This window comes from Macrosteles quadrilineatus, unplaced genomic scaffold, assembly GCF_028750875.1.
Source record: "Macrosteles quadrilineatus isolate MER2022 unplaced genomic scaffold, UCM_ALF_1.0 Scaffold_4__1_contigs__length_99947679, whole genome shotgun sequence".
In the NCBI taxonomy this organism is placed as follows: Eukaryota; Metazoa; Arthropoda; class Insecta; order Hemiptera; family Cicadellidae; genus Macrosteles; species Macrosteles quadrilineatus.
This window is the reverse complement of record NW_026542597.1, coordinates 86217751-86243740: the sequence shown is the minus strand read 5'-3', so window position 1 is coordinate 86243740 and position 25990 is coordinate 86217751. Positions and strand designations below refer to the sequence as shown.

The window sequence follows — 25990 nt, the reverse complement described above, 5'->3', positions numbered from 1 at the left end:
ACCTAGGGAAATTTCTTCCCCAAACTACTTTGTGTGTTCGGCTTTATATTTGTTACTTGTTTATGGGGAATCTTCTCCAATATATAAGGTATATTATAAGAGTATAATTTGGATAAAATTATAACACATAATTTTTTCGTGGCAATCGTATAAATTCACAAAAATCGCCTTAGACTATGATGACTGGTTCTACAGTTAATACATGTTAATAATTTATTGATATGACATTTATGTATGCAAAAGTGATAACAAACTTCAGGTTTTGCAGATTTGTTGGCTTGTGAGAAATTTGACGTTTAGAGTGTGGTAACGTTTTACATTTAGAAGGATGACATTTTTTCCAAGAAACAGCTGTTGCAACAATTGTATTTTACATCTGTTGCAGTTGTCGAGCCCCCATCGCCAGTCTGGACTGTATGGAGGAGTTCCAAAGCACGAATGAACAGCTGTGCATGCAACTGCAACAACCGTGCTCCAAGGAACAGCTGTTGCTACAGAACATCAACACGCCGTCCGTAACACGACAGTCGTCCACGGTGACACCGGGCCTGCGCTACCGCAACATCGGCAAGAGCGGGCTGCGCGTCTCCAACGTAGGCCTAGGTTAGTGCCTCACAGTTTTGTAAAATTATTATTACAGTATATCCCACCTTCACATCCTAGGACCCTTGGTTCTAGCCCGGAACTGGTTTAATCTAACTTCAGGCTAGTCCTAGAGGGTCAGGGGGTTATCACGTTGATAAAATCCGTTGGTGATGGTGGGATTTTAATCCGCAACCTCGACTTTCAAAGGCCCAAAGCTCTAACACTAAACCAGGTCGTTTCCCAGTGCCTCACAGTACAGTAGTATACTTCCTTATAAATAGAAAAATGCATTATAAAACATATCAGAAACTTACTTCCAAAAAGTATAACTGAAACATACTTCCCATCACGTGCATATAGATCATATATAGCCTCCTTGTTAAAGTGTATGACATAATATAGTACACATAGACATGCGTATACGGGTACATTTTTTTTACTTGCTGAAAGTTTAACGTAAAAATTCTATTGGTGTTTTTGAGTAAAAATGTAACATTAATATGATTATTTTGTTATATAAATCATGATTTATTTTCCGTAAACTCAATATTTATTTGTCATTAGTAGTTGGCAACGCCGTAGTATTTTTCCGACGCAATACCCGCAATACATGCGTGGCTCTGTATTGCTAGAGCGCCGTTGTATGTTACCAGCAAATTACAGAGTTAATGCTGGCATTATACATTGCCTGAAGCTTTCAGGCAAAGTATGAAATGAAGTAATAACAGTAGGATTGTTTGTACTGCATTTATTACTAGAATATGGAACTAGAACTAGAATATGGAATTTTGCATCTCACCTGTTGGCCCTTTAGTGCAAAATATATTATTTTAGACCATCTATTTTCTTAATACAAGGATTTTCTCTGTCACACCCGTTTCTAAAGTCCTACTTAACAGATTTTTTTAAATTAATTGACAGTTAAATATTTTATCCAATTCATTACAAACTTGAACACTGTTTCTTTCTGTTGTAAGTAAGGATTTATGGTCGACATTTAGTAAGTGTATTTGTCATATTCATGTGAAAGTGATCATGTATGTTTTGTGTGAAAACCCTTTTTGCTTATACAATCCGGCACAGTTCGAATTAAGAAGTATTAAATATTGAGACACATTAAAATTTAACTAGCCTTTGTACAAATGACAAAGGTCAATCCTCAACCATTGCTAAATGTTAGGCCTTGAAAACCTGTACCTCATTGTTTTATCCAAATTCAATTAAGCCTCTAGTGAAGGAAGTTTGACTGACAGTAATGGGACAGCAGATGGACAGCGTTCTCCATTGTGCTTGAACAAATCCCAAATGTGTCTAATGGAGACGGGACATGAATTTGAATCAACCACCAAAACACATGTACACTTCAGTTCTGATTCAATTGTGTCAAAACATTTATCATGTTAATGCCTGTATTATAAAAAAAAAATGTTTTCATCTTTTTAACTACCATAGGTAGTGAGAGTCTTATAATAACAAAATATATATCTACATAATTGTTGTGTTTGAAGTCAAGGGATTGTTATAATCAAGAAAAATTTTAAATAAAAACATATAGAGTACTTATGGACAAATTAATTGTATCCACTGGAACATCGCACCACTGAAAAATCCAAAATCCTCTTCTTAGTGGTTAAACGTAAACCTCAAAAGTAAATGTATAGCAATCCTAAGTTAAAAAAGCTTATTTGTTGACGGTCCAGTAGGTTTTTGCTTTTAGGACTTAAGTTTCTAGGGGGTAGCAGAAAACATTTTCAAAGTATAATTGAACCCCAAATTGGAAAGCTCTCTAGGACAAATACCTGGTGATGTATCAAAAATATTTTTACTTAAGAAGAGGGATGGTTCAATTTTCAAGGATATGGTGTTCTAGGGACTTGGGTGACATTTGGCAACAACGTCAGTGAAGAGCAAGCCGAGGCGGTGGTGCAAGCGGCGTACGAGAGCGGCATCAACGTCTTCGACCTCTCGGAAGCTCACTGCGGCATCCGAGCGGAACTGGAGTTGGGACACATCCTGCAGAAGAAGGGCTGGAAACGCAGCTCTTATATTGTTACAACTAAGATCTATTGGAATTCTAAGTGAGTAATGTTGATTGTTTCCACTTATTTGTTTGTGGTATAGCTCAGCTGTCTTTGATTGTTGAGCTTTTAATAAATGGACCTGGTTGAAGAAACAGCTGATCTTGTAAGTAACAAAGTTACAAAAAGACATGTCCATTCCATTCAATGATCGCCCTTCATCCATTCGGGATCAAATACACAGCATTGTGTCCCTTTCTTGATTGGTAATAAAAATGGTATCTCTTAGAAAATCATGTTATTTTAAGGTTAAAAGGCATTTCTTCTTACAATGGCATTTAGAACTTTTGGGAAAAGTTAATGGGAAAATTATTGAGAATCAGACTGTTCCAAAGCAAAAGAAGGAAGTGAGAAGTAATATTCAAACACACACTCCTCATTTTTACTTAACTATTATTGTTGCAAAGTTCAAAATTAATTGTCCAGGCTTAAAATATTTAAAAACTGAAAGAATAATACAGCTCTTAGCTCTGGATACTTTGGAGAAAAGTTAAGAGGAGTTGAAAGAAGGGAAATTCAATTTAAAATCAAAATACTATGACAGGAGAGACTATGAAGAAACCATTTATAATTTGGGTTTCACTGTTGTTGCTATAGGCTAGTTTATAAACTAGATTTTCTTGAATTCATTGACTTAGAGAGGAGAAAATAGTAACAAAGGAATTAAAAACCCAATCGTAGTCTTCCCGGTGAAACAGTGTCACATCACTTACAAGGTGTGCTGAAGTTTCAGCCTCCTCAGAAATGGTCATGGTTCTGATTCTGAGCAGTAAAAAAGCACACAGAGAATTAAACAGAGGAAACACACATTAATGGAACAACTGAGCGCTTTCAGCTCTGGTATGTTGTGCCGGAAATATACTTGTGACAAGCAGAGAAGAGCTCGAACGGCGAGTACTGTGGGGAAATTGCTATCGCACAGGGCATATGGTCCTCCTCCACCATGAGCGTTGTAGTACATGAGGGCAAGGGAGGCAGTTTTGCACTTTACCCTCCTAGTCACTAGTACAACTGCTAGACACCACTTAAGGGTACAATGGAGTGTATCCACTGTTGCTTATATTTTTGTACAAAGCATCACTACTAAGGAGCATTGTTGTGGAAGTGCTCTGTTACTGCTCTGAAAACGACTGCAATGTGGATGAAACCACGTGATAATATTGATGTGGTCTTATCTTGAAGATCCCAATGATATTAAGCACGATCATGGAAGCGTTGTTTTTAATGGGGTTAACCTTGAAATTGCAAAGGTTGGTCGGTTGGTGTAGACCTTCAGTAATTCATCAACCAATAAGTTTTAGTTTAGCTAGCAAAGAATTACAATTACATTCCTCTTGATGGTCCAAAAATGCTAAACTTTTACAATAGACAGTTTAAGATGATATTTTGCTAGTCATGAGTAGTATTGACTTCTCAATGTTTTAAATGTTTCTATTTGTTGATCAGATCTGAAGAAAGGGGGTTGTCGAGAAAGCATATCATCGAGTCAGTGCGAGCGTCACTTGCTAGACTCCAACTCAGCTATATTGACGTCGTAATTGTTCACAGGGCAGACCCAATGTGTCCAACAGAAGGTAAGTTTACTTAAAAATCTGTTATCTGGTTGATAAAAGACACTGATTCATAGTGATCATTTGGTTGTTACTGTGTGTTTGGGTATAGTCATGACACCATATAACTGTAACCTGTTTTGAAATAACACTTAGACTGGTACGAATAACAGATCAGATGTTTTCTTTAGTATTTAAAGTCTGTGTTAGTATTTAAAACCTTTTTGGGGTTTACGTTAGTGGGATAACATTCCATAGTACAGTAAACACTTTTAGTAACAGATCAAAAATAACCTTTCTCTTACTTCTGCATATGTTAAATGTCGCTATCTGAGCGAAATTTTAAAATTTTGATTAACTACCGTCAGATTATAGCTGGATGTATAGAGCAAAGTTTTATAGTTTAGGTTAGCGTAAGAAATTAATTATTGTAATATTTCTTTCATCTTGTGAACTTTGACATTGTTCCGCAGAGGTGGTGAGAGCCATGCACCACGTGATTGGTCAAGGCTGGGTGATGTACTGGGGAACGGCCAAGTGGACGCCGGTGGAAGTGATGGAAGCCTACACCAACTGTCGTCAGTTCAACTGCATCACTCCGATTATCGAGCAGACGGAGTACCATATGTTCTGTAGGGAGAAGACGGAACTGTACATGCCCGAGTTGTACAACAAGATCGGTAAGATTCCACTTTTAGAGCTTCGGTAGTCTAAATTTTACCAGAGTCGATTTGTAGATTATTGTTCCCTGTGAAGCTAAGTTTTTCTAGTCCATTTTCTGTGCAATGCACTGCATAATTTGCACTTCTCGCTTCATTGTGGAATGTGCTGCAGTCACAAACATTTTTACTGCGCCGCAGCAAGTAATGTTTGTTAAAAGTAAGTGAGTGGGAACATCCTTCGCTTCGGTTTCCTGTTCTCTAACTAAGAAATAAAATAACCATTACTTTTTTTATATCCGTAGCAATACGTGTTGGTAGCCTAGTGGTTAGCTTCTCTGACTTCCGTGCGGGAGGGACGGGTTCAAATTCCAGTACATCCACAAAACTTTATTCTCATGTTGTCCTCTTGAAAAATATCACTAACGTATAAAAAATAAAAATATAGTGTCCCTAAACACTTTTTAAAATACACTTATTCAGGAGCACTGCCATATTGCTAAGGGTATAATTGTGACACCATAAAACTGTAACCTGTTTTGAAGTAACACTAAAAATAATATCACTAATACGAATAACAGATCAGATGTTTTCTTAAATATTTAAAGTCTGTGCTAGAATTGATTGTAAAAGTTTGGCCAATATCAGACTAATCAATGCACTATGTTTTGCAGGAGTGGGTCTCATGGCGTGGTCACCACTAGCCATGGGTTTGGTCTCCGGTAAAATTGACGACGGTGGTTTACCGGTTCTTTCAAGATCGTCGATGAAGGTAAAGGTAAATTGAAAATCCAAAATTTACTAACCTAAATTTAATTTTAGATGATTTAGCAGGGATCACAGTCAATATAATCTGTGTTGTTTTATGTTTGTGTAGGTTTTATTGCTGGTTATTTTAATTTTGTATGATTAAAATAGTTTTTAAGATGGTATAGTTTAGTGTTTAGCTGTACATAGATCATTAGAACACTTTAATATTTTAGTTTCTTAATTAGTTTGATGGATAGCTAGAATATGTGGAAGAATAGGGGAAAACTGTGTAAAGAAAAGTAGTAAAAATAACAAAAAATAGATGTTAGGTATTTACATCTTTTATTAACTTCTTTTAACTTAAATAAAATATAAGTTTTTATGAGAGCCATTCATATACTGTTTGTTTACTTATAATTCTTCTGAATGAGTCATAGATATTTGTATAGAGATTACGTAAGTTAGTAATATTTAGATTATTTACTTCGTGGAGAGTAATTTAGTAAATATCTTTAGTCTATAATATAATATTGGTTCTAGTCATTATAACAACAAAGAAATCATGTCCTTGGTTGCTTTAGAATAGGTATTCGTTTCTGATAGACAGTGGTTTTTTAACATATTTTATTTTATCATGAACTCATAAAATCTCTACTTGGTGTTACAAAATTTAACACAAGATTTTCTATATTTTTTTACTCTTTTCAGACTAGGTACAGTTTTTAGCAAAATATTTTTTTAGCTAATAAAGCTCTTATAGTCTTAGATATAGTTAATTGCAATATCAAAACTTAATTATGTATGAATGTGTCTAAAACTGAAATTACTGACTAGTATAAAAAATTTTTGTTTATTTTGTGATTTCAAACTACACGATAAATCAATAACAAAAAGTTAAGCAATGTTCAAAATGAAGATTATTCCCATGCATTGCAGTTGAGATAAGTTGGAATCCAAGCCAAGAAAGGAAGCAATTTTCATCTCTGAATATTTAAGCGTATCTCGGCGTCTACGGCTAATGAGTCTTTTCAAGTTAAAATTTTGTCCATTCTCGTAAGTTTTACAGACTCGTTTTATCTTGCACAAAATTGTCATTGCTATTTCTTTAGAGCCAGTTAAAGTTAAAGTTTATATGTTTTTGCAAATGATATGGCAATTATGAAAATCACAATAATTTGTTTACTACAATACGCTGAAATCTAATTGGTTAGATATAAATTAATCAATACTAAACTGTTGATAGGGTTAAACACTAAATTCTCATTTCAAAATTAAGTTTTACTTCTTGAACTAATCAATTTCTTTTGAATCAATAAAAACTAAGGGAATATTCCGGCCCGTGGTTCACATTAGACACAATATGGATCCGAGAGCTATTTGCGCCCAACCTTCCTTGCGGGTAATTTTTCTCTTCCTTGTATTCTCAACAAAGTAAAACCCTTGGCGACCCTGAGTCCATTTACGAAAGCAGTCCTGATAATAATATTGTAACTGTAACCCTTTGTAATTTGTGCTATCAGACTATTTCATAGAGTAAATTAGTGTCTTAGTTAATTTAAACGTTTGAATTCTAATCCTAAAATAAAAATTAACATTAACTTTGAACCAAAGCAAGTGAATCTGTAAGAAGATACTTTTGTACTTTTACAGAACAAGTACTCTTCATTCTCTCACAGTTGGACTGAAGATGAAACTCAGTCGACTAAAGAGGTAATTTATATATTTTCTTTTAGGATCCAAAATGGAAATAACAACTTTTAAACAATAACTAAACAACTTAACTCAATGTATTGTACATTTTTCAGCATGTGTGCTTTACTTGAAATAAAGTCCAAGAACAAGGATGAGAGATTAATAGTTTTTATATTAAAATGGTTAATAATAGTAGTATCTTCCAATTAATTAGTAATTTGGTGTTTTATGTCACATATAGTTTTGTTGTGGTAATTCCTAATGTAACTTAACTTATTTTTCAAACTAATGTAGATATTTTCAAATTTAAAGTTAAAGCATGGAAAACAATTTTGCAAACTATAATAACGTCTAACCGCATTACTAACACATAATATTGTTACCTACCGGTACTGAATATCTAAAATGGTAAATTTTAACTGGTAAACTTGTACTAAATAACTAATATTGGATAATTAACCTAGAATGTGTGCATGGTTGTCTGCATGTTGTTTAGAGTAGAGTTTAGTACTAGAAGTTAGATTAGTACTAGCTATCACGCTAAATTTGTACTCCTATTTTACTTGTAGTGTTTAGCAAACGAGATTTAGTTTGAAGATTTCTATTGACAAGTTAGGCTGTGCAAGACTCATAATATCAGCTGTAGTCTGCTCTACTGCAGGGTGTCAAAGAAATAAAAGCGACTGAGCCAATTGAACAGATATCATTGAATCTTGAACTTGATACCTCCTATTCCTTGTAAGTTACATCGTCTTTTTTGAACATTTTCCATGGCTCGAGATATTCTCTGTCTAGGAACATGATTGTGCAAGGTAGTTTTTGCTAAATGAGTAGAAATTAGGAAAGACCTTTTTCAATTCCAATTGACAACTTGGATAAGTTTAACTGCCTTGACAAGTTAGACTAAGAATTTTTGACTGTATTTTTTCTCTCCCATTCCTTTAAAAGTAATTTTTACAGGATTGAGGGCTGTACCGTTTCATTTAACCCTTTGATGCACAGGAAAATTTTTTTATTTCAATTTTTATTGAATTGATGTTTTTTGGTAACCTTAACCGTGTCAGAGCTCAGGAAAAATAATTTAAAAAATTTAATTTTGTTTTTATAATTTTTATTAATAAAAAACGAGGTGGTATTCTATATATACCACTGTGTATCAGTGCGTAGTCTAATGTGCATATAAAATATTAAAACCCTTCCTTGAAACGTAAAACCTACCAATATGTTACAGATAAGAAACAATTATTTACCTGTTCATGTATTGTAATAAAAAGATTACTTATCTAATCTATGTGAAAAATAGTAAATTAGCTCAAGATATTAGTACTCGTAAATACATTTGTATGACAATACTGAATACATTTGAAGGTCTGTTATAAAATAACAAGTTTCCAGAGAATCATTGTACAACATCGTATTCTCCAATCTTAAGATTCAAGATTAATCTTTATCTTAGTTCAGTTGTGAAACTCATAAAAACCATTTTTTGTCTGTCTAGCATAAGCACACTTTGCGCTCGTTACATTCCCAGTATGAGCGAATCTTTTTCTCTTTTGTTCTGCATAAGTTGCATCTCGTCCATGTTGATATTATGGGCATGTGAACGTTCTCCTTGAGCCTCTTTTCTACTGGCATTTTAAATTTATGTTTGATCAAATTTAATTTAGCCTTTCCTTTGCCTTTCGTCGATTTTGAGTGTAAGCCATTCGTGACGGAGATACGGAATTGCTTCACCTGGGTTATGATTCCAAACGCAATAGGTGATTTATAATGATAAAAATAAATTATGTATTTTCATCAATGAAGATGATTATATTTGCTGAAGAGAGACTACTGTCACGGGGCTACAGAATACAGGGGCTGGCTCACGTCGACTAGCAAAGTGGCCCCAGTGCCGGGGCTACAGAATACAGGGGCTAGCTCACGTCTTTGATGTAGCACTTGCCGACACGGCCCCGCTCCCCCACCTCCTGTGACGTCACCTGACAGTCAGGCCTGTTTCCATTACGCGGCCAGCGAAATTCTCACTCTTTTACACGCTCCCCTACCGTTGTACGAACATATTTCTCAAATGAAACTTATATCGTTTTATTCTGCATTAACTGTAGAATCCAAATATCCAAACAGTTTTTAGTTTACTGCGAGTAAATTGGTTTTATAACAACAAACGTAGAGGAACTACAATAATGAAACTTGAAAAAGTCACTGAGTGAGGAATATTTTTATTTTTGAGTTAGGCACACACTTTCAGCGAGAAAACTATAGTCAATCAGTTCTTCCACAGTAATTACTTAACAATTCTTAAATACCCCTAACAGTTCATTAATAAATCGTCTCAAAAGACGATTGTCACAACTGAGCGCTGGCGGGTAATTTTCCCGCTCGCCTCGCAATTTTTAGGTTGTTGTTATGGCAACACTGCATCAAATACGCGGGAAACCAACTTCGCTCTTTCATTGTTATTCGCGTCTTCTGTTTGGCTCTGTCTATGTGTGCAGTATTACATTCTGAAGTTAGTTTTTAGTAATATAAGTTATGAGTGTTTGCTCTGTTGCCGTGTGTAAGAATCATTCCAAAAAAACTACAGGTGTTGTTTATCATAAATTTCCGAGGGATAAATCTGTTCGTGCAATATGGGTAGCTAAGTGTAAGCGAGCTGACGCATTTAATTCGGACTACGCCAGAATTTGTAGTGACCATTTTACCGAGTGTGACTATGCAGATGACATGAAAAATAGACTTCTTGGTTTGCCACAGAAGAAGATTTTAAAGGAAGATGCAGTGCCATCACTGAAACTATTACCTGCCGAGGTTAGTAATAACGAACCTAAACCAGATGTAAGAAATGAGAGACATGTTAAAAGAGAAATTAGGAATCAGGCTGTTGAACATTTAAAAGCACTAAGCCCTAAAAAACGTAGAATAGAACTGAACTTAGAAGCAACAGTAAACAATGTTAATGTAAATAACGTGCCCCAAAACTGCCCTCAAAACGAGATTGTGTGTCAAAATTGCATTGATAAAGAACAACAAATATCATGTCTTAAAACTGAGTTACTCTCTTTAAAAAAGAAACTTCAATTGGCTAAAGCGAAAGTTAAATCAAACTTAAAAAAAATTAAAAGGAATTTGAACACTAAGACTAGTTTAAAAGTGCGCTTAAAGAAACATCAAAAAGATTCCTTAAAAAAAAGTTGCAAACATTCATGCCATTTGTTTTTTGAAAATTCTAAAAAAATACTTACCCAAAATCAAATAAAAGCCATCTTGAACAACAAAAAGACTAAACAGTGGGAATCAGATGATATTTCAAGGGCTATAATATTAAGAGCGCTAAACCAGAAATCCTATGAATTCCTCAGGCTCAAAATGCATTTCCCTCTTCCCTCCCCAGCTACTCTTAAAAGGTGGTGTGCAAAGTTTCAGTGTTATCCTGGCATCTTAACGAATGTTTTGGAATTAATTGCAAAAAGTGCAGAAACCATGAGTGACCTCGAGAGGACTTGTGTTTTGAGTTTTGACGAGATGCACCTTGACAGTAAAATAAGCTATCATACTGGTCTCGACCAAGCTTTAGGCCCATTTTCTAGAGTACAAGTGGTTTTGGCCAGAGGTTTGATGTCTCCCTGGAAACAACCTGTTTACTATGCATTTGATACAACTATGACAAAAGATATTTTGTTTGATATAATCAACCATCTTGAGCGTTGTCAAATAAGAGTAGTAGCAATTGTGTCTGATTTAGGAGGTTGCAATACATTGTACAAGGGACTGGGTATTAAAGGTGAAAAACACTTTTTTTCCAACCCCTATTGTGATGAAAGAAATATTTATGTATTTGCAGATTTACCACACTATTTGAAACTTTTGAGAAATCACTTTTTAGATAGTGGTTTATTGCTCAAAGACGGCACGAAATTGACCGGTGACATATTGGTAGACTTGATACAAAAAGACAATGGTGAAGTAAGACTATGCCATAAACTGAAACCAGAGTTTCTAACGTTAACTGGAAATGCGAGACAGAAGGTCGGACCTGCAAAAGCCATATTTTCTAATACGGTTGCCAAAGCCATACTGGTGTTATTAGACAATAAGAAAGCTGCTGACTTTTTTGAACTGATGGACAATTTTTTTGACATCATGAATAGCAAGTGCCCCTATGTTAGCAAACGTTATAATTGCGCTTTTGGAATAGATGACCAAATACTCAAAGAACAACAACATATTTTGGAAGAAGTACAAAACGTTGTTTCTTCAATGAGAGTTGTGGGAAAAAATACATTGTTGCCTTTTCAAAAAGGTATTTTAATGTCAATAGCATCGCTAAATATGATGTTTGAAGACCTTAAAAAGATTGGGCTAAAATACATACTAACAGCAAGGCTGACTCAAGATGTTCTTGAAAACCTATTTGGTCAGTTACGAGGTATAGGGAGATTCAATGACCACCCGTCTCCAACAGAAATCATTTACAGGATAAGACATCTGTTGCTCTCTAACAAACTTCCAAAGCCATCTCCAAAATCAAATACCCAAGAAGAAAGTGAGGAAGTGTCAGTGAACACATATTTAACAGCCAATCTATTAGATTCTATATTTAATCACAAAGAAAACAACGAGGATCCAACAGAACCTGAGCATAATGATTTAAATCAGCCTCTCAGTATTGACATTCCTGGTAACCTTGACACCGAAATCCTCACTACCTGTACTGAAGAAGAGCAGCTTGTGAATGAGGTCCCCGAGCAACATTGGGCCGAAGAGGAAGCAATTAAGTATATTGCTGGTTTCATCGCTTTTAAAGTCAGAAATGTAGATCCAAGCCTTGGGATACTGACAAAATCCTTTGAGGAGGAAAGCACTAGCTGGATATCAACTATATCACGAGGAGGTAAATGGCATTTTTAAGTTGTTTAAACTTTTTTTGTAAATATTCCGTAAGACAAAAGATATGACGTTTCAAAATGTGAAAACGTTTCTTGGAAACAAATGCCACATGCGCTGCAAAAGTATTTAAAAGTATTTAAGGTAATCAGCTTGCCGAATTAATTTTTTTATATGATAGGTAGTTGTTAACGTAAAATCGTATCTTTAACTGTCTGGATGGCAAAATAGTATGCTCGAAATCCTTTTTAAATTTTACATGTAATTAAACATGTTGACGATAGTCTGTATATCCCTTCCGTTTTTAACTCATTGTGCATAAAATAGAAATTATAGCTTGATGACCTTTTTACAATAATTTGACTTATAATCATAATAAATGTTACTAACAACATTATAATGTTAAAAAAGTAAGTAATATAATAAGTTAAAACAATAATGATATTTATCGTAGGCCTACTTATCACCTATACATACAGAATGATCAGAACATGAAATTAAACTGAATTTTGTAACCACTCTGTAAAATATTTAAATGATTAGATGATATTTGTATAGTTATAGCTGTTAAATGACTAAAGTAAACATTTTCCAGGACTAACAACGCCATCTGACAAGTGGAAACTACTTATTAAAATGTTTGACAGAGAATTTCACATTCTTCACGGTGACTCCCTTGATAGACAAATTAATGTTGTCAAACGTTTTGAAAACATTTTAAAACGAAAATTCCCCAGTGTATGTCCACAATCTATTAGGCTCTTTTCAAAACTAAGAACAATCATCCGAATTCGGCATTTAAACAGAACAATCAAAGAAGACGGAAGAAAAAGTGATCAGAAGATGACTAAGTGGCTGAAATCAGCAAAATAGGATAAAAATATTATAAAGAAAATATTATCTCATTAAAACGCTCTTTTACTTATTTTGTACGAATAAATTACCTAAACCATTACACATTCCTAAAAGATACCCAACCAAGTGTATTAGAAGATATCACAAGGAGTACTGGAATATCAAACAAGGTAAATAATTTTCTAAGCCTTAAATCTACACAATTTTAAAATACAGTTTTAGCACTAATTACTTGTTTCACTAATAAAAACAGTGCAATAATTGTTTTATCACGATCATAACATTTTTTTACTATCATGTTATAAACAGCACGATGCGGACATTTGCGGAACGATGTAATGTGATCGCCAAGTTTACAAAGCCTTACTTCCTGATAAGCAATAAACGACCCGTTGGTTTTATCGTGAATTTTCAGACTAATTACTGAAGTAGAACTATTAATGAATATTTTTCTCGCTCAAAGTTTTTTCCTATCCCAAAAATATAAAAAATCCCCGCTTAGTGACTTTTTGAAGTTCAAAAATTGTTAATCCTTATATTTTTCTCCTTTAAAAAACATATTATTGATCACAACTAAAATATTTTTGGACCATCAGATTCGGTAGTTAATGCAGATTACAACGATATAAGTTTCATACGGACAATTGAGTTGTGTAAATTTAAGGAAGCGTTGAAATGAGTGGTTTGTATCGGGTTTGTATATGTGCCGCGCGCTAGCTACACCCGCGGAGTCAGCCCGGTGACGTCACAGCCACACGGCACTGGGGCGGGGCTACAGAATACAGGGGCTGGCTCACGTCGACTAGCAAAGTGGCCCCAGTGCCGTGTGGCTGTGACGTCACCGGGCTGACTCCGCGGGTGTAGCTAGCGCGCGGCACATATACAAACCCGATACAAACCACTCATTTCAACGCTTCCTTAAATTTACACAACTCAATTGTCCGTATGAAACTTATATCGTTGTAATCTGCATTAACTACCGAATCTGATGGTCCAAAAATATTTTAGTTGTGATCAATAATATGTTTTTTAAAGGAGAAAAATATAAGGATTAACAATTTTTGAACTTCAAAAAGTCACTAAGCGGGGATTTTTTATATTTTTGGGATAGGAAAAAACTTTGAGCGAGAAAAATATTCATTAATAGTTCTACTTCAGTAATTAGTCTGAAAATTCACGATAAAACCAACGGGTCGTTTATTGCTTATCAGGAAGTAAGGCTTTGTAAACTTGGCGATCACATTACATCGTTCCGCAAATGTCCGCATCGTGCTGTTTATAACATGATAGTAAAAAAATGTTATGATCGTGATAAAACAATTATTGCACTGTTTTTATTAGTGAAACAAGTAATTAGTGCTAAAACTGTATTTTAAAATTGTGTAGATTTAAGGCTTAGAAAATTATTTACCTTGTTTGATATTCCAGTACTCCTTGTGATATCTTCTAATACACTTGGTTGGGTATCTTTTAGGAATGTGTAATGGTTTAGGTAATTTATTCGTACAAAATAAGTAAAAGAGCGTTTTAATGAGATAATATTTTCTTTATAATATTTTTATCCTATTTTGCTGATTTCAGCCACTTAGTCATCTTCTGATCACTTTTTCTTCTGTCTTCTTTGATTGTTCTGTTTAAATGCCGAATTCGGATGATTGTTCTTAGTTTTGAAAAGAGCCTAATAGATTGTGGACATACACTGGGGAATTTTCGTTTTAAAATGTTTTCAAAACGTTTGACAACATTAATTTGTCTATCAAGGGAGTCACCGTGAAGAATGTGAAATTCTCTGTCAAACATTTTAATAAGTAGTTTCCACTTGTCAGATGGCGTTGTTAGTCCTGGAAAATGTTTACTTTAGTCATTTAACAGCTATAACTATACAAATATCATCTAATCATTTAAATATTTTACAGAGTGGTTACAAAATTCAGTTTAATTTCATGTTCTGATCATTCTGTATGTATAGGTGATAAGTAGGCCTACGATAAATATCATTATTGTTTTAACTTATTATATTACTTACTTTTTTAACATTATAATGTTGTTAGTAACATTTATTATGATTATAAGTCAAATTATTGTAAAAAGGTCATCAAGCTATAATTTCTATTTTATGCACAATGAGTTAAAAACGGAAGGGATATACAGACTATCGTCAACATGTTTAATTACATGTAAAATTTAAAAAGGATTTCGAGCATACTATTTTGCCATCCAGACAGTTAAAGATACGATTTTACGTTAACAACTACCTATCATATAAAAAAATTAATTCGGCAAGCTGATTACCTTAAATACTTTTAAATACTTTTGCAGCGCATGTGGCATTTGTTTCCAAGAAACGTTTTCACATTTTGAAACGTCATATCTTTTGTCTTACGGAATATTTACAAAAAAAGTTTAAACAACTTAAAAATGCCATTTACCTCCTCGTGATATAGTTGATATCCAGCTAGTGCTTTCCTCCTCAAAGGATTTTGTCAGTATCCCAAGGCTTGGATCTACATTTCTGACTTTAAAAGCGATGAAACCAGCAATATACTTAATTGCTTCCTCTTCGGCCCAATGTTGCTCGGGGACCTCATTCACAAGCTGCTCTTCTTCAGTACAGGTAGTGAGGATTTCGGTGTCAAGGTTACCAGGAATGTCAATACTGAGAGGCTGATTTAAATCATTATGCTCAGGTTCTGTTGGATCCTCGTTGTTTTCTTTGTGATTAAATATAGAATCTAATAGATTGGCTGTTAAATATGTGTTCACTGACACTTCCTCACTTTCTTCTTGGGTATTTGATTTTGGAGATGGCTTTGGAAGTTTGTTAGAGAGCAACAGATGTCTTATCCTGTAAATGATTTCTGTTGGAGACGGGTGGTCATTGAATCTCCCTATACCTCGTAACTGACCAAATAGGTTTTCAAGAACATCTTGAGTCAGCCTTGCTGTTAGTATGTATTTTAGCCCAATCTTTTTAAGGTCTTCAAACATCATATTTAGCGATGCTATTGACATTAAAATACCTTTTTGAAAAGGCAACAATGTATTTTTTCCCACAACTCTCATTGAAGAAACAACGTTTTGTACTTCTTCCAAAATATGTTGTTGTTCTTTGAGTATTTGGTCATCTATTCCAAAAGCGCAATTATAACGTTTGCTAACATAGGGGCACTTGCTATTCATGATGTCAAAAAAATTGTCCATCAGTTCAAAAAAGTCAGCAGCTTTCTTATTGTCTAATAACACCAGTATGGCTTTGGCAACCGTATTAGAAAATATGGCTTTTGCAGGTCCGACCTTCTGTCTCGCATTTCCAGTTAACGTTAGAAACTCTGGTTTCAGTTTATGGCATAGTCTTACTTCACCATTGTCTTTTTGTATCAAGTCTACCAATATGTCACCGGTCAATTTCGTGCCGTCTTTGAGCAATAAACCACTATCTAAAAAGTGATTTCTCAAAAGTTTCAAATAGTGTGGTAAATCTGCAAATACATAAATATTTCTTTCATCACAATAGGGGTTGGAAAAAAAGTGTTTTTCACCTTTAATACCCAGTCCCTTGTACAATGTATTGCAACCTCCTAAATCAGACACAATTGCTACTACTCTTATTTGACAACGCTCAAGATGGTTGATTATATCAAACAAAATATCTTTTGTCATAGTTGTATCAAATGCATAGTAAACAGGTTGTTTCCAGGGAGACATCAAACCTCTGGCCAAAACCACTTGTACTCTAGAAAATGGGCCTAAAGCTTGGTCGAGACCAGTATGATAGCTTATTTTACTGTCAAGGTGCATCTCGTCAAAACTCAAAACACAAGTCCTCTCGAGGTCACTCATGGTTTCTGCACTTTTTGCAATTAATTCCAAAACATTCGTTAAGATGCCAGGATAACACTGAAACTTTGCACACCACCTTTTAAGAGTAGCTGGGGAGGGAAGAGGGAAATGCATTTTGAGCCTGAGGAATTCATAGGATTTCTGGTTTAGCGCTCTTAATATTATAGCCCTTGAAATATCATCTGATTCCCACTGTTTAGTCTTTTTGTTGTTCAAGATGGCTTTTATTTGATTTTGGGTAAGTATTTTTTTAGAATTTTCAAAAAACAAATGGCATGAATGTTTGCAACTTTTTTTTAAGGAATCTTTTTGATGTTTCTTTAAGCGCACTTTTAAACTAGTCTTAGTGTTCAAATTCCTTTTAATTTTTTTTAAGTTTGATTTAACTTTCGCTTTAGCCAATTGAAGTTTCTTTTTTAAAGAGAGTAACTCAGTTTTAAGACATGATATTTGTTGTTCTTTATCAATGCAATTTTGACACACAATCTCGTTTTGAGGGCAGTTTTGGGGCACGTTATTTACATTAACATTGTTTACTGTTGCTTCTAAGTTCAGTTCTATTCTACGTTTTTTAGGGCTTAGTGCTTTTAAATGTTCAACAGCCTGATTCCTAATTTCTCTTTTAACATGTCTCTCATTTCTTACATCTGGTTTAGGTTCGTTATTACTAACCTCGGCAGGTAATAGTTTCAGTGATGGCACTGCATCTTCCTTTAAAATCTTCTTCTGTGGCAAACCAAGAAGTCTATTTTTCATGTCATCTGCATAGTCACACTCGGTAAAATGGTCACTACAAATTCTGGCGTAGTCCGAATTAAATGCGTCAGCTCGCTTACACTTAGCTACCCATATTGCACGAACAGATTTATCCCTCGGAAATTTATGATAAACAACACCTGTAGTTTTTTTGGAATGATTCTTACACACGGCAACAGAGCAAACACTCATAACTTATATTACTAAAAACTAACTTCAGAATGTAATACTGCACACATAGACAGAGCCAAACAGAAGACGCGAATAACAATGAAAGAGCGAAGTTGGTTTCCCGCGTATTTGATGCAGTGTTGCCATAACAACAACCTAAAAATTGCGAGGCGAGCGGGAAAATTACCCGCCAGCGCTCAGTTGTGACAATCGTCTTTTGAGACGATTTATTAATGAACTGTTATTTAGGGGTATTTAAGAATTGTTAAGTAATTACTGTGGAAGAACTGATTGACTATAGTTTTCTCGCTGAAAGTGTGTGCCTAACTCAAAAATAAAAATATTCCTCACTCAGTGACTTTTTCAAGTTTCATTATTGTAGTTCCTCTACGTTTGTTGTTATAAAACCAATTTACTCGCAGTAAACTAAAAACTGTTTGGATATTTGGATTCTACAGTTAATGCAGAATAAAACGATATAAGTTTCATTTGAGAAATATGTTCGTACAACGGTAGGGGAGCGTGTAAAAGAGTGAGAATTTCGCTGGCCGCGTAATGGAAACAGGCCTGACTGTCAGGTGACGTCACAGGAGGTGGGGGAGCGGGGCCGTGTCGGCAAGTGCTACATCAAAGACGTGAGCTAGCCCCTGTATTCTGTAGCCCCGCTACTGTCATCTGGTCAATTATCTGATAAACCTATTTCATCTTAGCAACCGTCATTTAGAATTTCTGTTAGTAAGATGTCTTCAGTCATGTCTTTTGGATATCTGAGAATAATAAATAAATATTTAAAATATAGTAAGTAAAATTTATATGACTGAGTTACCTAAAAAAAATAACGAAAGTTATCACAAAATATGCTTGAAATTATATTTTAGCTTAGTAAGGCAACAACAAAATATGTCTAGTGTTAGTAGCATAGTGGTATTGTAGGTATACCACCTATATTTGGCAAAATAAACTTTCAGTTTGAACAAAAACAGTGTTTTTGACGCAATATAACAATTACATAGTGTCTAATTCAACATAAAAACATATATCTTACTTTGTTATATGTAATAGAAGGGTATACAAGACAGTCAAAACCTCTGCATAACAGCCTGTAGCCTGTAGCATGCAACGACGCTTTGAAACTTCAACTTTAATACTAAATTAATCTAGAAGCTACTAGTTCCTCCAAAATACGCTAGGTTACAGCACTGACTAGGCCCCCTGGTATGGTATTTCCACAATACCAGTATGCATCAATGCAGTAAAAATTATTTTACAAGTGGTATCCTGATAATACCACTGTGAATCAAAGGGTTAAAGTTAAAAGTACCATATACTGAAATTCAGTATGTGGTCCTTCAGTATCAAAATTGTTCAATCTGTTTTTGTGAAAATCCGCTTTTTCTGTTATCTTATGGGTAATGGAAAAATCACCGTTAAAAATCAAAATTTCAAAAAAATGTTGACATTGTTGGAGATACAATGGATTAGTTTAAAATTAAAGGCAAGTTTTCCTAACTGCCGAAATTTGCTGTCGAAACAGCTGTGTTTTTACCAAAAAACCTAAACAAAGGTCAGGTACCGGCGTTTTCCTAGAAACCCGAATTTGGTAAAGAAAACTTAGAACTCGCACGACATCCACAATCCCGCAGCAATTTCTGGCGGCCAAAATCGGCAGTTAGGATAACCCTGTAAGAGATGTGTGACTGATTGAATGATGCAGGAGCGGATGCAGCCCGAGGACAACAGACGACAGCAGGAGAAGCTGCGTGAGGTCGCGCAGGTCGCTGAACGACTCGGGTGTTCTGTTATCCAGCTCAGTATCGCCTGGTGCCTCAAGAACGATAGTGTTCAGTGCCTATTGCTGGGTGCTACCAGCGTAGAACAGCTCTACCAGGCTATTCACAGCTTACAGGTACCCAGCTAGTTTACTTGCATACACACCTTTCTTGCATTCCCAATGAGATCCGAAACGGCGATAAAAGACACAATAGTAAGCTAATCCAGTTGACTTAGTTTGTAAGAAATTGTTGTTTCAGTTTGGCTTGGTTAAAGAGTTGTTTGACAGAAATCAGTTACTGGTTCATCATCACATTCTGCCAGGTCGATTCAGCTACATACATGTTCATCTCAAAACTAGCTACAATGTTATGAGAATGGAATGCCTAGACCATAGTGAAATTGATCACTAAACAAAAAGCTACTGAAAGCATGGACATGTACTGGAACATATAGGAGTGAAGAACTTTACTAAAAACCCTATTGGCAAAGGAAGGATCCATTTATATTCCATCTCCAGAAAATCTGTTCATTCTAGTAGCTGTACAATTTTCACATTCCTTGTCAACATTTCCAGAACATCCAAACAACCTGATTTCCACCAACTGTTCGCCCAGCTGATCTCAACTTATTTTCCAGATGGTGCCGAAGCTGAACACAAACACCATGAACGAGCTGGAGCGTATCCTAGACAACAAGCCATCTCGTCCACCGATGGTGTCGACTCTGGCGCTTAGATGACAAACAATGTGCCCGCCGGGCGGATCTCTGGCGGGCGACTCCTCTCCCAAGGAAGAGGACCTTCACGAGGAGTCTAAGGAACAGAAGCTTCCGTTCTGCAGCATCCAGTGACAGTATGAACAGTTGGACCACGTGTAGTCTGCTGATACGTCATAGTCTCTCACGCTGTCCACGTCGTTCTTTAGTGAGTTGAAAAAGTCTAGGAATGATTAAGTTTTGAAATATGAAGGTCACCTGTTTGATTCTTAACAGTTTGAGTCTGGGTTAGTCCATTTGCCATTGCTCATTGGTCTATCGATTAATGATATTGGCTAACAACAGGTTAATGCTAGGTAAACATAAAAAATCAAAGGTTTTTTAATTATGGGGACGCTATCAGACCCGTATGTAGATTTGGCAGGCCCTGGTAAAGATATTAAAGGCTGGGCCTCCTCCACTCCACCACACCACTGTGCTATGTTTGGCAAGGCCCGGAAAATTTTTTTCGGATAAACCGGTCTGAGTATGGCCCTGGACGCCACCTATGTGCGCTACCCAAATATGAATGAAGGATGAAATGCCTTGTAGCTTTGTTACTGACTATGACCAGCTGTTTCATTAGTCAGAACTATTTAAAGCCTAATGCTCAAGGACAGCTGGGTCCAGTTTTGAGCCATCAATAAGCTACTCGCTTTTCTCAGGATTGAACCGGCAACCTTAGATTACTAGGAGAGCACTCAATAACTAACCTTAGTAGTTGCATAATCACTGATTAGTTGGTGTTGAAACACGAAAAAGATTTAATTTCCGTTCATACGAGGGTGGTTTTTAAGTAAGGGCCAGTTTTGTGTGAATCTGTAGTTCGCTTCTACGCCGCAATGAGGCTCATCCACATTTACTGGCATCATTTGTGGACAGAATTACACAAACTTCAGCTCTGTAGCTGTCATATACGCTTGGTTGTGTGTTTAAAAATTTTTTTTTAAATAATCAAACCTTTTGTGGAGTCCGAGGTAAGGTCAGTGACCCTGATGCAAACATAAGCGTGGAATGTGCAGAAATAGGCTAAGGAGTTTTAAAATTGCTGTGAAAATGCTTATTTTGGAAGAAATTCTGTTTTTGCTGGGTACCCCAGACTTCTCAAAGAAGACCACTTGGAAAAAAGGAATTTACGGCCATGTTTACACTCCATAGCCCATTTCCACACTCATTGTAGGGACATCAACTCCAGTCATTTGTGAAATTTTAAACACACCCAGCAAAGCGTATATGACAGCTACAGAGCTGGAATTTGTGCCATTCTGTTCACAAATGATGCCAGTAAATTGTGATAAGCGTTGCGACGTACAAGCGACTTACGGATTTATACGTGAAATCGACCCTTATTTAAAATACCCTCGTATATTTTATTGCAATAATATACTTCAATTAACTTTGTTACTCTTATTTACCATGGTCTTTAAACAGGTGTTTATTTTTTAGGTGGACACCTCAGGACCTTCTGAAAACAGGTTTCTGAGCTCTTCTACGTTTTCAACGGCTCCCATTTTCCCACCGCAGGAGTTGAGCAAGCTTTACTTATATGAGTGCGGTTGGCGTAGCTAGCTTCGTCACAGCCTAACTCTTTCTCTGGTGTACGCTGCACAGTGACAAACGGAAACAGGAGATGGCAAGAGAAAAACATAAACTTCTGCGTAATATGTATTGCTGTGTGTCTGTAGACCAGTAAGGTTTAATGACTTTAAAAATGGTGTTATTAGTCAACAATTTGAAAAATTCTATGACGTCTAAGTTTGTAAAACTGAAATAGGAGACGGCTGGGGGAAAAACATAACTCTTTGTCTACTTAAATTTATTTATTACTGTAATCTGTGCATAGAGATCAACTAGGTTGAATGACTTTGAAACTGACTTATGAGTAAAACAATCGAGAATATATTAAACCTTTACCCACACCATCACATTGTTGACATAAACAGCTGTAGTTATTTAACATCAGCTGTTTTGACTGCTCATGTGGTCTGTAGCTCAAGGAATGTTCTGGAATTTATTTATAATTGTTGAATTCATTATAATTACCATTAGATTGAGACAGGGACACAATACTATTTACCTTTTCTACTTGAAAAAAGTGAAGGAAGAATGTAGAATGAAGTTAGATGCCTCTATGGTTTTGTTACTGACTAAATATCAGCTGTTTCTTTCATTAGGAGCATTATCCAAACAACAGCTGAATACAGTTTCTAACCTCAAAAAGCTACTGAATTTTCTCAGGATTGAAACGGTCAACCTACTAATTACTGGGCAAGCACTGTATTCAGTCAGCATTCACATGTGACAGTAATGTCCTTTATGTGATAAGGTTAGCTTTATCACATTTTGAACTTTTTGAATTAAAAATAGCTGTTTGTTCTCTGGGGAAAAATTTTCTGTATGTTGGAACCAAAAGAAATGTGATATGTTAACTCATTTGGGCTGTCAATTCGTACCTTTGATGCCTTGCGCTGTCGGAGCACTACTCGTTGAGAGTATGTACACTATTACCGGGGCATTAGAATACAACGATAAACGTATTCTTTCAATGTTAAAAGATCACTGCCATTTTTTTAAAGTCCTTCTCAAAAACACTTACCGGCCACCAACACCAACACATTTCTGATCTATTAGTATTTATTTAATAACAATAGCGCAGGTATTATCGTAATTTAGTTTAAAAAATGATTATAAAGACTTTTATGGTGTAGTAAAATATGTCTGTTGAAAAATATTACCATTACTTGTTCATAACCAGTTTCAAAGTCAATGAGCCTGTTATGAGACGTTAAGCATGATTTCTTGGTGATTATAAATAAGTGAACAAATTTTGGAAAAATCAATATTTCCTGTATTTATTTAATTTGATATGTGTAAGGTTTTAGCAATGAATGATTTATAAGTGAATTCATTAATGCATTACCGAAGGGATATTTGTTCTAAATTGTTGTAGCATCTATCAATACTACTAAATATTGAAACGCTATATCAAGCTGTTTACCTTTAAAATATAGATGTACAAGTATCGACGTAAAATGTGTTTGACCATGTTATGCGTAAAAAATCTATAATCTCTTTGTGTTTAAACTTACACATACAGAAGACCTTCTCTTAACAGACCCACGATCAACTAACGCCCCGAGGGTAATAGACGCCCGGGGTGAGATTTAAATGCTCACCCCCTCCCCAAAAAATGTATTTGGGGGGGGGGGGTTGCAACCCTAGAATTTGAAAATGGTTGGTTTACCGATCTTACCTTTAGGAATCTTGAGCCTTCTACTGCCATACTTAAAAAGTGTTTACTTGAGACCCCAGCAGAGCAAGCAGGTTACATGCCTCGAGTGTATTTTAAGTTACCTGAGGTAGGTAACCTGCCCGCCAACTGGCTCCAAGTAACCGTGGCTTTATTGCATCAAATTAAATCATGTAGGTACCCAAAAAAATAGTATTTTTTTACCACACAAGGCAAAATGAAAATCAGAAAACTGACTTAAGTAAATGTTTGAGTGTGGTCGTACATTTTGCGTAAATCTTACATTCCTGTGTGTTTGTATTAAATTTAGTACCTTTTAAAAATTTGCTTCGCTGAAATTCAATTTTTATGAGTTTTTGAACACATTATATATTCTTATTTTCAAAAGTAATATGCAGAAATGTAGAAGGGTTGTTTTTCTATGGCACTGATAATTTATATTGGTTTCTAAATAGTACGTCACTTTCATGGTGTGTTTAGTTCTGGGTTTTTATCTACATTAGTTCGATGATTCGATGATTCGATGATTGCCTGGATGAGAGAAGGTGTTCTGTAGAGATTTGATTCAATATTTGATCAATGGTAGAACAAACCAAAGTAGAGGTTAAACGGAAATCTTAATCACAATTGCCTATTTACCAACCTGACAACAATAAAACGTCAACGCCTACACCAGGGGACGCTCATTGCACTAAGTAGTGCCAACCGCGCAACATCCGCTCACATCCGAGGTTGTTATAAGGTAGTATAGTTTTAAGAATGTGACAATATACCACATGTATATCTTTTCACGAAAGCTGTATGTCACGTACGTTATACATGAATATATCTTTTAAATCTTCTTACTATATAATTGTAAATATACGCTAATAGTTAGGTACAAATTAACAAATTCATAAGGCTTTTTATATCGACGAACCTCTTTTTACCTAGATTGAATAATTTTTGCACTGCCTAGACTTTTATGTTGGTGTTTCAGTGTGTATATAATCGAGAAGTTTTCGCTAACTTTGTTATCGTGTTAAGTGTTTCTTCAGGATTTCAAACTGTGGGATTAAAATCTTAAAATATTGTAAATTTAACCTTTCTTTGTTTGTGAAACAAAATAAATTAAAACCATGATAAATTCCACGTTGCAATTAATCTGTATTCAGTAAAAGTGAATCAGATTTCATTTTCCTATTTTGTTTTACTTTGCCAATTTAAAATACTAGTACTTGTCAAGTCCAAAAGAAAAAGATTCTAAACTATCGCAGGCTTTCTGTCTCGATTTTATATCATTAACTTGTTGACTTGATCTAATTTTCTGTTGGATCTTTGAATACATCTTTGGATCATGTGTTTGAATTTGAAACTAAAATTTGAGTACTATTATATCTACTATATCAAATTTCAACTCAACTAATTGTTCATCGTACCTCATTAACATATCACTGGCCAGTTTTCTCAAATTATTAACCTGTTAAATTTTAACCCGAAGTTATTGCTTGTTCAGTTACTTATGGGAAGATATTTTATCAATAGTTTATTATTCGTATAGTTTATAAGTAAGTTATATCTAAAAAAGTGCTTGAAAACTAATAGTGATAAAAGTAGTGTGCATAGGAGCGATAATTTAATACATTTAAGTATACATAAGACCATTTCATAGATAGGCCTATGCTATACACGGTTTGAAAATATTGTAAATACGACTTTGTTTTACCTTGTTTCCGTTAAGATGTTTTCATTACCGTAATTTATTTTTGAATTTGTGTGTGGATATAATTGTTAACGATTTACCATATCTTAGTGTGTAACTTTAATTATTTTATTCTAGCGTTTTGATGTTTCGAATCGGAAGAGGCGCTGTTAAGCTGTTTGGAATGTAATGAATATTTTCTTGACTTATATTTTTAACTATATCAAGTTAACCTGTAGAATTTATAGTCTTTCACTGATTCGTAATTCAACTAGAAATGTGGCTCTGTGGAGTTATTAATGGTTAAAAACATTAAATACTTAAAAGTCTAATTTAAAACTGTTTAAAAATTATTATGAGTTTATAGAATAATGGAGGATAGGTTTATATCTACAGAAAATTCCCTTTAGTCATAAACACATTTTTTTTTACAATCAATTTTATAATGTTTAGCTTCAAAGTCTGTTTGGCTGTGCTGCTTGATTTTTATAATTATCTTTTCATGTTTTGAAATTTTCCTTACATCACAAATTTTAAAAAAAAATGCCCATTAGTGCTTTTAAATTATCAAAACTATTTTTTTGTAATTTTTTTCTCAAAGTTTGTGTTAAAAATATAAGTTTAGAAAGATAGAAGAGATCATTGAATATGTTATGTTAAGCGAATTTCAAAAACACTATTCGTCAAATTTTTATGTACTGTATTTAGAT

At 34.9% G+C, this 25990-nt stretch overlaps 1 protein-coding gene across 2 annotated transcripts in view; it reads left to right on the top strand.

Annotated features, from left to right (window-relative positions):
* The window catches only part of LOC128992393 (voltage-gated potassium channel subunit beta-2-like), an 83287-nt gene extending 57612 nt beyond the window's left edge, over nucleotides 1-25675 (top strand). Inside the window, exons 3-11 of one of the 2 annotated variants that reach the window (XM_054415950.1) lie at nucleotides 386-603; nucleotides 2456-2663; nucleotides 4110-4237; nucleotides 4687-4893; nucleotides 5547-5644; nucleotides 7273-7332; nucleotides 19538-19729; nucleotides 20233-20518; nucleotides 21796-25675. In XM_054415950.1, coding sequence (XP_054271925.1) covers nucleotides 386-603; nucleotides 2456-2663; nucleotides 4110-4237; nucleotides 4687-4893; nucleotides 5547-5644; nucleotides 7273-7332; nucleotides 19538-19729; nucleotides 20233-20334 — 1213 coding nt within the window. In that variant the 3' untranslated portion in view covers nucleotides 20335-20518; nucleotides 21796-25675. Of the gene's footprint in view, nucleotides 1-385; nucleotides 604-2455; nucleotides 2664-4109; nucleotides 4238-4686; nucleotides 4894-5546; nucleotides 5651-7272; nucleotides 7333-19537; nucleotides 19730-20232; nucleotides 20519-21795 lie in introns of both variants that reach the window. The other variant, XM_054415949.1, reaches the window with a different exon arrangement.
* Nucleotides 25676-25990: the final 315 nt, after the last annotated feature.